Source organism: Emiliania huxleyi (assembly GCF_000372725.1).
Source record: "Emiliania huxleyi CCMP1516 unplaced genomic scaffold EMIHUscaffold_71, whole genome shotgun sequence".
Taxonomy (NCBI): Eukaryota; Haptophyta; order Isochrysidales; family Noelaerhabdaceae; genus Emiliania; species Emiliania huxleyi.
In genome coordinates, this window is record NW_005196681.1 from 101,290 (window position 1) to 115,382 (window position 14,093).

Sequence of the window (14,093 nt, forward strand, 5' to 3'; positions counted from 1 at the left end):
CGATGAGCTGCAGCAAGCCCGACTCCTGGCCGGGCGCGTCCGGGGCAGGTTAGCGGGTGTTGCGAGGTGGGGTTCGGGTATCAGCTGCGGCTCCTGCACGGCGAGGCCGAGCGCGTTGCCGCCCGCGATCAGCGTGAGCAGGTGCCACGGCATTGAGTTGTAATCGTCCTACACAGCAGTCGCGACATGCTGGTTCTCAGTTGATCGCGTCACGCCACGGCGGCGAGCTCGACGACGCCTTGTCGAGGAAGCCCGAGCCAAAGGCAAAGGCGACGAGGGCGACACCGACGATGGCGGGGTCCCCAAACGTGGCCTTGAGAGGTGGGGCGGAGAGGAAGGCCCAGAGGGTGACCGCCACCGCGACTGCGGCGAGGGCGAGCTTCTTCTTCCGCGTGAGCGGCGCCTCGGAGAAGACGACCTTGGGCAGCGCGGCGCAGTCGTCGGGCCGCACGAGGAGGAGGAGCATCAGCCAGATGCCCGCCGTCCCAAAGATCGCAATCGGCCCTACCCTCACCGCCTCTGCCATCATCGCATCGTTGTCAGGGTAGTATCCCAGACCCAGATGGCCGATACGGTACACGTAGCCGGGCTGCTGCCCTCGGAAGTGCGATGACGGCTGAAACGGCAGTCCCGCCCCACCATCGCAGGATGGGACAGGAATTTCGGTTTGGGCGTCGTACGCTTCTGCTGCTGCCACTGTGGCTACCAACGCCGCCTTCTTGTCCGCTTCTGCTTCCGCGCGAGCCGCCGCCACCGCCGCCGCTTGGTCCGCCTTTGCCGTCGCACGCACTGCCGCCAACGCTGCCGCCTGGTCCGTTTCTGCTTCCACGCGAGCCGCCGCCACCGCCGCCGCCACCGCCGCCGCCACCGCCGCCCTGTTGCTCCTCTCTGCTGCCGCCCGCGCCACCACTGCAGCGGCCTTGTCCGCTTCTGCCGCCGTCAACGCCGCTGCCAGCACCGCCTCATCTGCCTCTGCTGCCACCCGCACCGCTGCCACCGCCGCCGCCTTTTTCACCTCGGCGAATCGAAGCGCGCCGCGGTTCAGGCTCTCCTCATGCAGGCGCCGTGCGATGAGACGCGACTTGGTCACCGCAGGCGCGTCGAGCACCTGCGCCTTGTACGCTCGGAAGGCCGCCTGCACCCGTGCAGCCGACCTCTCGCGCAGCAGCCACGCCCGCTCGAGGACGGCGGCGCGGCGGCGCGCAGAGGCGGAAAGCTTGATGGCCGCTCCCCGCGCTGCAACGAGTTGCCGCGTTGCGAGCCACTTGCGCATGGCGGCCTGAATGTCCGTCGCCATGAGCCGCTCGGTCTTGTAGCGCGACGCCACGGCCTGGCCTCGCCACATGGCCTGGACGTGGATGCAGCTCTGCAGGAAGTTTGCGCTGGCGCGGAGCGTAGGCGCCTCGCCGCCCTTCGCCACGGTGGTCGCCTCGGCCGTAGCCAGCTGCAGGTCCATGCGCACCTTCTCGAGTGCGTGTGCGCGCTGCTGGGCTGCCATCATAGCCTCCATTTGCTTGGGGCGCTCGGCCATCTGCCGCTGCTGCTGCATGAGCAGCGAGACGTCAACCGAGGTTGGCTCTGCCGTGTATTGCGGCGAGAGTGAGGCGGGGGGCTCTGAGGAGGTGCTCGTCCCAGCCCAGGCGTGCCCGACCGCGGTCCACGACGAGCTGAGGCCGTCGCCGACGGAGCTGTGGGGATTGCCTGCGGCCTCGGCCGCATACTCGTGCGCACCCATTGCTGGCTCAGTTGCGGGGAGTGTTGCGGGAGTGTGCAGGAGCCACGAGGACGCTCGAGTTTTGGCAGGACTTCTAGCCGGCGCCGAGTTTGGATCTTATTACAGATTTACCACAATTTACTCCCTCCCATAAGTTAGCTCTTCGCGGATTTCTGTTTGGGTGTACGTACTTTTAGCTTACTCTGAGACGTACTTTTAGCTTACTGGGAGAAAAGGGAGAGGGGTTTCTGAGTGTATGTTGTTTGATGAGTAGTACAAAGGTACACTAGTTTTCCGCACAACACTTGCACGGGATCGCGGCGAAATTCTTTTCCGTTGTTGTAAAAGTCTTCCCCCTGCCTGGTCTATACAGTACAGAGAGAGAGATGTTTTGTTGTTTTCTATACATAAATAAAATGGACATCCCAAGAAAGAAAGAAGCTAAGGGAGGGACATCCCAAGAAAGAAATAAAGAAAGAAAGCCGACATTGCAAGGGAGGGATGGGAGGACGGCACGCCGCCACCACACAGGGATTTTAAGGAGAGGAGTGGGTGCATGTCATGTCATTAAGTCCAAGGTCAACGGGATGGCAGGTAAAGAAAGAAAGAATTCTTAAAATACAAGCAGCACACTGGCACGACAAGGGCGCGGACTGGCGCAAACTGGGGGCATGCCTGTAACCATGTTCCCGTCCTCGTCAGACCCAGACGAGGCCGGCATCGATTACTGCCGCCAGTACGTCGCTGCCCAGCTCGCTGCCGGGGCCTCTCCACAACAAATCCTCTCATCGTTTGGCGTCGAAGCTGCTGAGGCTGCGACAATCGGAGACGCTGCTGAGGCTGCCGAGGGCCAGGCCGGCGAAGCGCTGGTGCGTCGTGTGCTCGCGCAGGTCCGTGCGGTTCAGGACGAGGCGCTGCCGCGCGCGCTCATGGCTGCCGTGCACGCCGGTCAAACCGCCGAGGCGCTGGCGCTGATGGAGGCGGGCGCTCCGTGGGACGCCATCGACTCGTTCGGCCACTCCGCGGGAGCGATTGCCCTGAGGGACGGGAACACAGCGCTGCTCGACGCGCTCCTCGAGGCGGGCAGCAGCAGCGTCCTCTGGGAGGTCGACCGCGCCTCGCGAAGCGAAGCCGTCACCGCTGCCACCGACAGCGGGACCGCCGCCGACCGTGACGATGCTGCTGCTACCGCCGGGCCTGCCGAGGCTGCTCACGAGGCGTGCTTCGGCCACTCGCTCCACTCGGACTTCCTCCAGCAGCGCCTCCGCTTCGAGGAGGGCCGGCTGATGGACGAGCTCGACAGACCGGTGAGAGATGTGGCCGAGATGCGGCCGAGATGTGGCCGAGATGTGGCCGAGATGCGGCCGAGATGCGGCCGAGATGTGGCCGAGATGCGGCCGAGATGTGGCCGAGATGCGGCCGAGATGCGGCCGAGATGCGGCCGAGATGCGGCCGAGATGTGGCCGAGATGTGGCCGAGATGCGGCCGAGATGCGGCCGAGATGCGGCCGAGATGCGGCCGAGATGCGGCCGAGATGCGGCCGAGATGTGGCCGAGATGCGGCCGAGATGTGGCCGAGATGTGGCCGAGATGTGGCCGAGATGTGGCCTGGACACGAGACTCTGATGGGCGAGCTTGACGGGCCGGGGAGGGAGAGAGGGATAGCGGGCTGCTACCCCCATTGAGATTCGTCGAGCTGCGTGCAGGTGATGATGGCGTGGGAGGCGCCGCTCATGGAGGCGCACGCGGCCGCCCTCTGCCCGGAGGAGGGCGGGGCGCGCGTGCTCAACCTCGGGTTCGGGCTCGGGCTCGTGGACACGGCGCTGCAGCGGCGCCGCCCCGCCTCGCACACCATCGTCGAGCCGCACGCCGACGTGCTGCTCGCGATGCGGCGAGGCGGCTGGCTCGAGCGGGCGGGCGTCACTGTCCTGCAGGGCACGTGGCAGGGCGTGCTGCCGCCGCTGTGCGACGAGGCGGCGCACACCCTCGCGGCGCCGTGCGGAGAGGCAACTGTCCAAGCGGCGTGCGGTGTGAGCAGGCGGACCCGCCCTTCGACGCGATCTTCTTTGACACCTTCGCCGAGGGCGGCGCATGTAGCCGCGCCCTCGCCCGCACCGGCAGAGGCGTGAGGCGGAGAGCTGTCAGCAGGAGCCGACGAGCTCTTCCGCTTCCACGAGCTGCTGCCCGGCCTGCTCCGGCCCGGAGGAGTCTACTCGTACTTCAACGGCGCCGCCTCCCACCCTACCGCACACCCCCTCACCGCACCCCTCCCTTGACGCTTGCCCCGCCGTGGACGCAGGCATCGCCTCGCACGACGCCTTCCTGCACCGCGTCTACTGCGAGGCCGCACGACGCCACCTGCACTCGCTCGGCCTGACCGCCACCTTCGAGCCCGTCCGGGTGTCGGTGGCGCCGGGCACGTGGGAGGGCGCAGAGGCAGGCCGCAACTGGTGGGCCCTCGAGCACTACTCCCTGCCGGTGTGCGTGAGGCGGCGGAGGGAGGAGGGGGAGGCCGACGGCTGAGCCAATGTGTGCGTAGGTTTTTGAGAACAGAGATGGCTTGTCAAAGAGATAAAGATGATCAAAACAAAAGACGTAAAAGAAGCGCGGGCGACAGTTCTCAGTTGATCGCGAGCGCGCACGATCGTACCCCCGTCAGCCGTGTCACACACACACGCTCACACATACACAGACACAAATGTCCCGCCGCGGGCGCTCTGCGGGCACGCTCTGCTCTATATCCACGAACGGCCACCTCACCCCTTCCTCAGGTAGTCCCCTCGGACGGTCCTCTCGAAGCCGGTGGGCGGCGGCTGCGCCTCGCACCGGCCGTGGCACCGCCCCTGCAGCATGTCGTGCGGCAGGTAGCGCTGGTCGGGCGGGATGGCGCCGCGCCGAGGGGTCGGCTTCGGCCGCTTGGGGAAGCCGGTGAACTCGGTGCCAACCTCGTACTTGCGTCGCAGCTGGCGCAGCGTTGTCACCTCTGGGCAGTGCCGCTTCATGAACCGCCAGGTGCGCTGGTTCCAGAACCAGCACTTGTGGCACGCCATCGGGACAAAGGAGCGCTCGGGGCACTGCTGCGGCGACGGCAGCGGCGTCGGCTGCCACTTTCGCTTCGTCGTGTGCGGCTGGTACTTTGGGCCGGTGTAGAAGTTGGCGGTGCAGCCGGAGGGGAGGGGTGGGTACCCTTGCGGCGCCTCGCCAGGCAGCACGTCCATGTGCAGGTCGTACTCGACGCCGAACTCGACCGCCTCGAAGCGCGACGGCCGGCGGACAGTGATGCCGGCGTCGGCACACCTCGCCTCGATCCGCTTCCACATGGTGCCGAGCTGCTGGTCCTCGAACTTGCCGGCGGCGGGGGTGATGCAAGCGGGCGTGTTGGACATCCGGATCGAGAGGGCGCGGTCGCGCAGCGAGAAGCCGCCGCAGCCGACGGACCACTGCGAAGGGTGGTCTGACGTCATCCACCACGGCCCCGACATTGGGGGTCCGACGTAGTCGTACTGCACGAAGTGGTCGATGGAGCGGGTTGCGTTGCCACACATGACCGAGTCGGGCTGGAAGACGAGCGCCTTCTTGCCCCGCACCGCCTCCCAGAAGGTCGGGATGAGCATCATCGATGAGAGCCGCACCCAATCCTCCATGTAGTCGTCGCCGAGGTCGGTGAGCGAGAGAGCGCCGCTCGAGATCTCCGCCGCGAAGAGGGTCGCGAGCTGCGGCTTGGCTGTCGGTCCTGTGAAGATCTGGACGGGCCAGCCGGTGGCGCGGCGCACGCTCTGCACGACGAAAGACTGCAGCTCGGGCCGGTAGGTCGTGTCGACCATGATCGCGACCGCGGGCGGGACGGGCTCGGGTGCGGGCGGCAGCTGCAGGGCAGCGAGGAACTCGACGTCCTCCTGCGGCAGCATCGGCTGGCCGGAGAGAGCGCAGTGCGTCTTGTACCTGCTCGGAGGCAAGTGGAGGTCGCACCCGACCAAGACGGCGGCGAACGACTTGACGCGGCCTCGGCACGGGTCGCGCGGGAAGTTGGCGTCTGCGATCGGGAGGCAGCAGTGCGACTGGCCGAGGCACGCCTCCTCGACCACCCTCTTCGTCTCGTCGAGGTGGCAGGCCGGGTCCGCCGCCAGAGAGCCGTTGGGTTGCCGCACCGGCGCGCCGTACGAAGCGAAGGACACCTGCCTCACCCACGTCCCGCCGCTGCACTCCACCGCCAGCGCGCCTCCCTGTGGCACCACGTGCACCGACTCGAGGAACCGATCAGCAGCAGCAGACCTCGCCGCCGGCCGGTCTCGGGGGGAGGCGCTCGCGGCAGCATACTTGGCCCTTGCGGCATCCCTCGCCTCCCTCCTCCCGCCCCTCGCCTCGGCGACAGTCTTCGCCCTCGCCACTCGTAGCCGCAGCCGCTCCGACGGCGCGCCGCGCACGCGGAGCCTGCCCGCTTGGCTCGCGTTCCGGCGGCCCTGCCTCCTGCCCCTAAGGCCGTGTCTCGGAAGTGTCTCGCCCTGGCCGCCGTGCAGCGCCGCGCGGGCACCACCCATCTCCTTCGCGACCATCACCTCCTTCCTCCACTTCCTCGGGCGGTTCCACCAAGGAGGTGGGGGTGGAAGTGTTGTCTCATGCGTGGAGGCGGTGGCGGCGGTCGGTGACGGCTCGGAGCCTGCCGCTCGCCTGGGCCGGTGCGGGCCTCCGGACGGCTTGTCCAAGGGCGGCGGAGGTGCCGACGACCAACCCGGCGAGGGCGTGGCGAGCCACGCCGAGAGGTCGGCGGCCTGCAGCGAGGCGGCGACCAGCAGCGCCGCGGCGACCAGCGTCATGACGAGGGCTGCGGTGCAGGACAGGACCGCCCGGACGGGAGCAAACGAGGACTGCTGCTCGACTGTCGCGCTGCTGCTCGATGGACCCTTCAGCAGACTGGTGCGCTCGTTGGCGCGCGGCGCCATCGAGACTCGCTTTAGTATGCAGCCTCGACCCAAGTGAGCCTCATGGAGAGCTACGAGTATGGAGGGGCACAACAGCGCCAAGTTCTGTCGGCGTTTTGTTTTCTTTCCCCTTAGGAGACGGAGGGAAGGAGGAAGGGCGACGTGGCATGGATGGATGAATGAGGACCCGAGAGCTCAGCCCGAGAGCGGACGAGCGAGCATGCGGACGTTGCCGGACGAGGGACGTGGAGGATGGCTAGCCCGCACACTCCCCTTCCCGGAATGCGGAAAGCTCCTGCATGGTGACGTTCTGTGCCGTTCCTCCACCCTCCTTGGCGCGAGTCCATTTTGCTGGGCGTGTTCTCTTTTCCATACACCCGTGTGTGTGTCCCTTTTCGGTTGGAGCAATTGGAGTTGGTGCATGAGTTGATTGTTTCTTTTTTCAATCATGCGCCTGCCTTTTTCTCCGCGTTTTCAGCTCACGTTTTCTTCTATATGCCTACGAGCTATGTCACTGACCTCGCGTCCGCGCTCCCGTTGTCGCCCGCACCTCCGGGTGATGCAAGCCACTGGCTGCGGCGCGCCCCCCCCTCTCACGCAGCTTCGGCCGCGGGCCGCTTCTAAGGTCGGCACCCTCGCGCCGGTACCTGACACTCGTCTGCTGGATCAGCGCCATCGTCTCGAGGTCCCACGAGACGTGCGTGTATCCGTGGCGCATCGCGAGGCCGCGGACTCGGCGAGGGAGGATCGCCCACGGTACCATCAGCTGCTCGGGCAGCGTTCGCGGGTCGGCCACGAGGCAAGGACTGGGCAAAGCGGCGGCCAAGGATGGGGCGGGAGCTCTCGAGCTGGCCAGAGCAGCGAGGCTCCGGGCGCCAGCCGCCTCCTCCGGAGGAGCCTGTCCCCGCGCGCCAGTCCCGCCGTTGCGTCGGCGCTCCCGGCCGCTAGTGCCGCCGCTGTGGATCCCCTCCCGGCCGCTGCTGCGCGTGGCTGCTCCTCCCGAACCGTGCCGCTCCGAAGAGGGACCCCTCTGCTGCGGCAGAGGTCCAGGTGCGGGTGGCCGTCTCCGGTTGGCGACGACGCGCCGCGTGGCGTCCTTCCACGCGCGCTCCTCCACGCGCGCCTTGCGGATCTGGTGCTCCAGCGCCGCCTGGATCTGCTTTTCGCGCGCCCTCTCCCGCGTGATGGCCGCCCGCTCAGCACTCTCCGCCAGCCGGTGCCTGGCCCGCGCCCGCTGCAGGGCGCGGTGCTTCGCCTCCGCCTTGACGGTCGCGAGGTCCTTCGCAGAGACATCATCCTCACTCGCTCCGGGCGGCTGAGCCTTGGCGCTCGGGCCTCGGCTCCGGGTAGCGCTCTCTCCTCTGCCCCACGGGTGCGGATGCGACGCCCTGACCACGGAGGACGAGCCGCAGCGTGCCACGCGTCGCTTGGCGTCGTTCGCTCGGCGTGCCGCCGCGAGCTCGCTCATCTCGTCGCGCCACGCCTTTACTGTCGCGGCGTCGACGCCCCCCATCTCGCCCGCCTGCAACGCCTGCCACGTCTCGCGCTTGAGGGTCGAAGTGCGCACCGGCACCACCTCAGAGGCCGCCGCCCTCGTGCTGGTCGCGGGGCCGCTGGGCGGCGTGGCCTCCGGTTGGGGCGCGGCCGGGCTCGGCGACGGCGATCCGAGCGCCCCAGACGCGCGAGCCGCCTCGAGCGTCTTTGCGCGCAGCTGCGCCGCCTGATGGGCGTGCTCGCGCAGGTTCCGCATCTGGCCGAGCGAGACGGCTTCAAGCGCAGCGTGCGAGAAGTGGAGCTCCGCGCTCGAGGCCTTTACCAGGGCGACCCGCACCGCCTTTCTGGCCTGGCAAGCGGCGAGCTGGGCAAGCGCCCTCTGAAGGCTGAGCTGCAACGCCGACGCGGCCTTGCCCTCCCTCGCCCGGGCGCCCTTCGCCCGCAGCCCTTCCACCTGCCTCTCGGAGGCCTCAACCGCCTCAGACGCCTTCCTGGCGGCCAAGCGGAGCTTTGGCGCCTCCGCCTCGAGTCTTGACATGATAAGCCGCACCTCCTGCCGCTCTCGCTCAAGGTCCGCCCTCTGGAGCGCCTCGCGCTGCCTCTCCGTCCTCCTCGCAGCCTCCGCCTCCCGCCTCGCAGCCTCCGCTGCCTCGGCGGCCGCCCGGGCACGCGCCTCCTCCGCCCGTGCCGCCTCCTCCCGCTTTGCCCTCGCAGCTTCGGCCGCCATCTCCATGGCCTTTGCCGTCACCGCCGCGAGCGACGCGTCCGCCTCTGCCTTGAGTCGCAACGCTCGCGTCGCCGCCTCTCTCGCTGCCGCCGCCGCCGCTGCCGCCGCCGCCGCCTCGCCTTGCGTGTGCGTGGCCACTGCGCGCCTCCGAACCACGCGGCGTAAGCGAGCCGCCGCCTGGATCCTCCGGCACGCGCCGCGCTGCTCGACCATGCGCCTCTGCGCCACCCTGCGCCGTAGCGCCGTCTGCATCAGTAGTGCGGCGCTGTGAAACTTGCGCCGCTCCGCGATCGCCTCGGCCAGGCTACTGGCCCACGGCCGATTCTCCGGAGGGGGCTGGCGACGAGCCAAAAGGCGGCGCGCCCCAGCCTGGATGATTAGGGTGGCGTCCAGCCGCGCCAGCGCCTCGAGGCTCTCCTGTGTCGCTCTGTGCATCGAATAAGCGCTCTCCGCGTCGCGGTTGACAGTGGCGATGCTCGTGAGCGTCCTAGCGGCGACGCGGCTGATCTTGTCGTTGGTCGGGTCGTCACCGACAGCCGTTCCTTGCACCGCCAGCATCCGCTGCAGCGCTCTGCCCGCTCCCTTTTTCAGCGCCAGCCGCGCCATCTGACCGTGTTCGCACCAGTGCTGCATTGCCATCGCCGCCAGGAGCTTCGTCGCGGGCCTCTCAGAGAAGAGATGGGGGAGCACGCGCGGGATGGCATCAAACTCGCTGGCAGCTTTGCATGTCCTCAGCGCCGCCGGGTCAAACGTCGCCGAGGCGATCAAGCCGATCACGAGAAGGGCTGCGTCGTGCACTGCCGGAAGCGGCTCGTCGAGCAGCACGACGAGGGGCTCAATCATGCCAGAGACGCGGAGGTACTGGCCAAAGGAGCGCGCTAGCTCGCCATCGATTGCGACGACCAGCCTCGCGAGCTCAAGCACCGCAAACTCGCGGTCCTGCATGCTGTCCGAGTCAATCTGGTCGAGGAGTCCCTCGAGCTCAGCAGCGAATTCCGGTTCCATCTCGATGTCCGCCTCCTCATCCTCGTCCTCGTCCTCGTCCTCGTCCCCCTCACCGCCCTTGAGGCGCTTGCCTCGAACGCTGCGCATTGCGGAATCGAGGCAATGCGCCTGCTGCGCTGCTGCAGGTGCAGCGCGGGCCGACACGCCGTTACAATTTTGTTGACACCCGTCCGTCCCATGACGTGTGTACACAACACTGGCAAGAAAAAGAACGAAAACGGGCCAAGCGCCCGCCGACCGCGCGCCGGCCGGCGGGGCTGCAGCTCAGCATGGTACCCAGAGACGGAGCAGATGATGAGCTCGAGCCTGGGATGGCAAGCCATGCCATGCGCGCTGACCGCAGTGCTCCACGTTCTCCGCTGGAGCACTCCCCTCTGCGCCTCCTTCAACTGCACCGCGTGGGAAGCCGCACCACCGTTATGTGACGCCCACCAGCCACAGATTGAGAGGCTGCGGCGGCTGCTTCCGCAGCAGGTCGGTGTCTTTGCCAGCCTGGCGGGCAGGTCTCAGTGGGGAAGGGAGCATGTCCGCCAGAGAGTGCCGCTGGGGGCCGGGTGGCACAGCCTCTTCTCTGCTGAAGACGGACTCCACTACCCGAGCACTGACCTTGTGATTGCGAGGTGCAACGAGCCCGTATCGAGCTGGCTTCCGGAGCTGCTGGTCCACTTTCCAGCGCACGTACGACTCAGAGTCTTTCTCTACGAGACGTGCAGCAGCATGAGCACGGGAGAGGCGACCTTTGGTCGGCCTCGCTATGCCTCATCGCCATGGGCCTACTGGTTTGATGTGCCGGTGGTGCGCCGGGCTGTCGAGAACCGCGGCTTTGAGTCTGCGGTATACCTCCGCCACATGCTGTGGTCCCTGGAAGCGGGTGATCTGGCCGAGAGGACCCTGTTCATGCAAGCCGGCTGGCGCGAGCACACCCGCCGCTTCCTCGGCTGCGATTTTCTCGAGCGGCACGTGGCGGCGCTGCCATTTGCCTCTTACGGCCGGCGGTACAGTACGATGGAAGGGAACGGGTGCTGGGACCTGTGCATGTCGCACCACGTCTGGGCGGTCATCCTGCCTGAGCACGACCTGATTCGCTCCGCCACGGCCAGCTACGCCATATTCCACGCCGCCCGCCACCGCATCACAGCGACCGGACCCGAAAAGCTGCGGCTGGCGCTCGCTGCAGCGACAATGGAGTCTCCCGAGCTCCGTGCGAGGCTGTGCGGCCCGACGCTCCCAAGCTGTCCGGGGCGCGGCTGCCGCGTGCGACTGTGCAGAGAGTCCGGCTTCGCCGACTCGCGCCTGTACTGCAACGACAGCGGTAAGCTCGCAGGCATCGGCTTGGAGCTTGGGTGGCACTTGCTGCTGGGAGAGGAGGAGGCGCTGCCTTTGGAACACGCGCCGCTGAGCGAGGTGAGCTCGGCTTTCTCGCCCTCGCGGAATGGCTCATGGCGTCCGCCGCTACAACCGCCCTGCCCGGCTGGCGGGCCGTGGACCGGGCGCAATAACACCCTCATGATGACGCGGTTGAAGCGCGTGCTCCTCCGGGTGCTGGGCAGCGCCGCCCGGCTGCACTCTGACCCAGCGCACTCCACCCTGGGACCGCCAGTCCACAGCCGACTGAGGTTTCACCTGCGCGGCAGGACGCGCAAGCGAGCTCCGAAGGGCGGGGCGGCGCTCGCACTAGCAGGGCGCAGCGCGACGCTTGCGCGGTGGGAGCAAGAGGAGCAGTCGCTGCTGTGGACAGCGACGGGCTGGGACCGCCCGGCGGGCGAGCCGGAGGAGTCCATACGGGTGCCCACGCAAGCCTCGACGACGTCGGGCGAACTTTCCAAAGTGCGTGAGTGCTGCCGGTGGGTTGGCGCCACAGAGCGGCAGCCTCGCCGAGACTGTGGTGCCGCAGACGCGCCCGAGCATGGGTGGTGGCGCGCTCTGCCCCGCAACCGAAGCAGGCATGCGCTGCGCATCCAGATGAACCATGGCTCCGCGGGCTTCTTCGCTTACGTCCTCTTTGCGATCAACCAGATCGCGTTTGCACGCAAGCACGGCATTGGCGCTCACGTCGACTTTGGTGCATGCACGGTGAACGGGCGAGACCACTACGCCTCTGGCGGAGCGAACCTCTACCACTCCCCGGCCCACGGCGCAAACATGTGGGAGCAGTACTTCCAGCCCGTCTCCGATGTCGTGCCGGGCGCGGGGCACGTGCTCCACGCGCTGCCGAGTAAGGCACTTTGGAAATTGCACCAGCGCGGTGACGATTCGGTCTTCGCCTACTATTATGGCGTTCACTCTGCGAAGCGCGGCTACGACGAGGCGTGGTACCGGTCGATGCGCCTCCGCGCGCACGGCCTGCTGAAGCACGTTAGTCTCAAGCCCCACGTGCAGGACGCAGTCGACGACTTCTGGCGGCGTGAGCTGGCTGCCCGATGGCCGGTGCTCGGTCTCCACGTGCGCGGCACCGACAAGGACCCCGCAATTGGCGGTTCTATCGTGCCCCCGCGCAGCTACGCGCCACACATCGACTCGTACCTCGCCTCGCATCCGAACGCCACGCTCTTCGTGGCGACCGATTCTCCGGCGGCGCTGCAGTGGATGCGGCAGCGGTACGGCGCACGCGTGGTCGCTCGAGAGGCGCTCCGTAGCGAGGGGAACGCCTTTCTCGACACTCGGCTGCGCGACAACTATCGCAAGGGCCTTGACGTTCTACTCGACGCGCTACTCCTCTCGAGGTGTGACTTCCTGCTCAAGTCCTCGTCGGCAGTAGGCGAGTTCGCAATTTATTGGAGCCCGAGGCTGCACGAGCGTAGCATCGACCTGCAGTACGAGCCGATCTCGGCCGTGACCAGACCTTCCTTCGCGGGGCAGATGGGAAGAGGCAGCGAGGATTCACTGTGTGTCGAGAATGCCGACTTCATGCTTCGTGAACTAGAGCACCTCCCGATGGCTGGGCAGACCTGCAGCGCCAAGCGCGTCACGGGCGGCGCATCGTGGCCCTCGCGGTCCGACCTGTTTTCACTGCTCGCCCGCGTGCAGAGCAGCGGCGCAGGCTGTGGCCACGGAGAGGCCGCGACGACGAGCCTGCTGCCGGCCGGTTTTTTCTCGACGGTTCACGGCGTACTCAAGCCCTTGGCGCACGCTGTGCGCAGCGGCACCGCCCTGCGCACGCCATCGCTGGCCGCCTTCACCGGCCCAAGCTGCCGCGCGAGAGACCTCTCATGCTTCTTTGAGCGGATGGAGGGCGAACTATGCGGCTCGGGCGCCCAACACAACCACTTGGACTTGGAAGATGAAGGCTTTGTGCGCGACGAGTCGTTCAGCTTGCAGGGCCCCAAGCTGATCCCGGTCGCGTTCCGCAGCCGCGGATGGTTTTGGTATACCTCGCAACTGCTCTCGTGGGTGATGCGACCCAACGCCGCCCTTGCCGCCGACATCAAGGCGGCGCTGGAAGCTTCTAGGCTCGGCGCCGCTCTTCGTCGAGGGCCGGTCATCGGCGTCCACGTGCGGCACGGCGACGCCTGCCTGGCGCGCGAGCGCCGCAGGATGGGCCGGACGTGCTATTCGCTCGAGCGGCACCTCGCAAGGGTGCGCGGCTATGCCCGGGCGCACGGCATCTGGACGGTCTACTTGGCGACGGATAGCGAGAAGGTGCTCGACGAGGCGAGGCGCAGCACGGAGTTCCAGTTCCTGTGGCTGCCCAACGTCACGCGCCAGAGGGCGACGCCGGCGCGCATCATCGACCGGACGGTGAGGCGTCGCGTAGCCACCGGCGAGACGCACCTCAGCGCGCGTGAGGCGTGGCAGGCGACCGTCGACGTAATGCTGCTGGCCGAGTGCGCCCTCCTCGTCGGCCAGATGACGAGCACTCTCTTTCGCACAGCCATCTCCCTGCGCGCAGCGGCGTGCGACTGCGTCATGCCCTTCGCCTCGCTCGACGCGCCCTTCTGCAGCGACTACGGCGTGCGCAGCGGCGTGGTCAGAGCAGGAGCGGGAGCGGGTGCCAACAGGAGCTTTTGGTGTTAGCGGCCGCCGGCCGTGCCCGGTGCTCGCGGGAGGCACTAGCTCCCGTGTTTACTCGGAGCGTTCCGACCTGGTTGCGACTGACAATTTCCCCGTCTTTAAGCTTGCAGCCGAAATGTGAAAAAGAAAAATCGCCAGCGCCAAGTCTGAAAGGACGCCCTGTTGTTGTACGAGCGCCCGACGAGTCGGTTGCGGTGGGTGGTTTATATCTCGTTGCAGGCAGC

General features: G+C 67.4%; 3 protein-coding genes across 3 annotated transcripts; 1 reads left to right on the plus strand and 2 right to left on the minus strand.

The window, feature by feature from the left end:
• Positions 1–196: 196 nt before the first annotated feature.
• Positions 197–1,735, minus strand: EMIHUDRAFT_216790 (hypothetical protein; the record flags this gene model as incomplete). The annotated part of the gene is made up of 2 exons (XM_005761361.1): positions 197–592; positions 1,016–1,735. 2 exons carry the CDS (start codon positions 1,733–1,735, stop codon positions 197–199), a joined length of 1,116 nt encoding a protein of 371 aa, XP_005761418.1.
• A 905-nt stretch (positions 1,736–2,640) lies between these two features.
• Positions 2,641–3,941, plus strand: EMIHUDRAFT_54853 (hypothetical protein; the record flags this gene model as incomplete). The annotated part of the gene is made up of 5 exons (XM_005761362.1): positions 2,641–2,820; positions 2,920–3,021; positions 3,420–3,676; positions 3,733–3,806; positions 3,865–3,941. Coding segments are annotated over 5 exons (690 nt in total), but the record flags the coding sequence as incomplete, so codon positions are not given.
• A 3,197-nt stretch (positions 3,942–7,138) lies between these two features.
• Positions 7,139–9,858, minus strand: EMIHUDRAFT_216793 (hypothetical protein; the record flags this gene model as incomplete). The annotated part of the gene is made up of 4 exons (XM_005761363.1): positions 7,139–7,205; positions 7,280–7,953; positions 8,026–8,706; positions 9,007–9,858. The coding sequence occupies 4 exons, from the start codon at positions 9,856–9,858 to the stop codon at positions 7,139–7,141; spliced, it is 2,274 nt and encodes a 757-aa protein (XP_005761420.1).
• Positions 9,859–14,093: the final 4,235 nt, after the last annotated feature.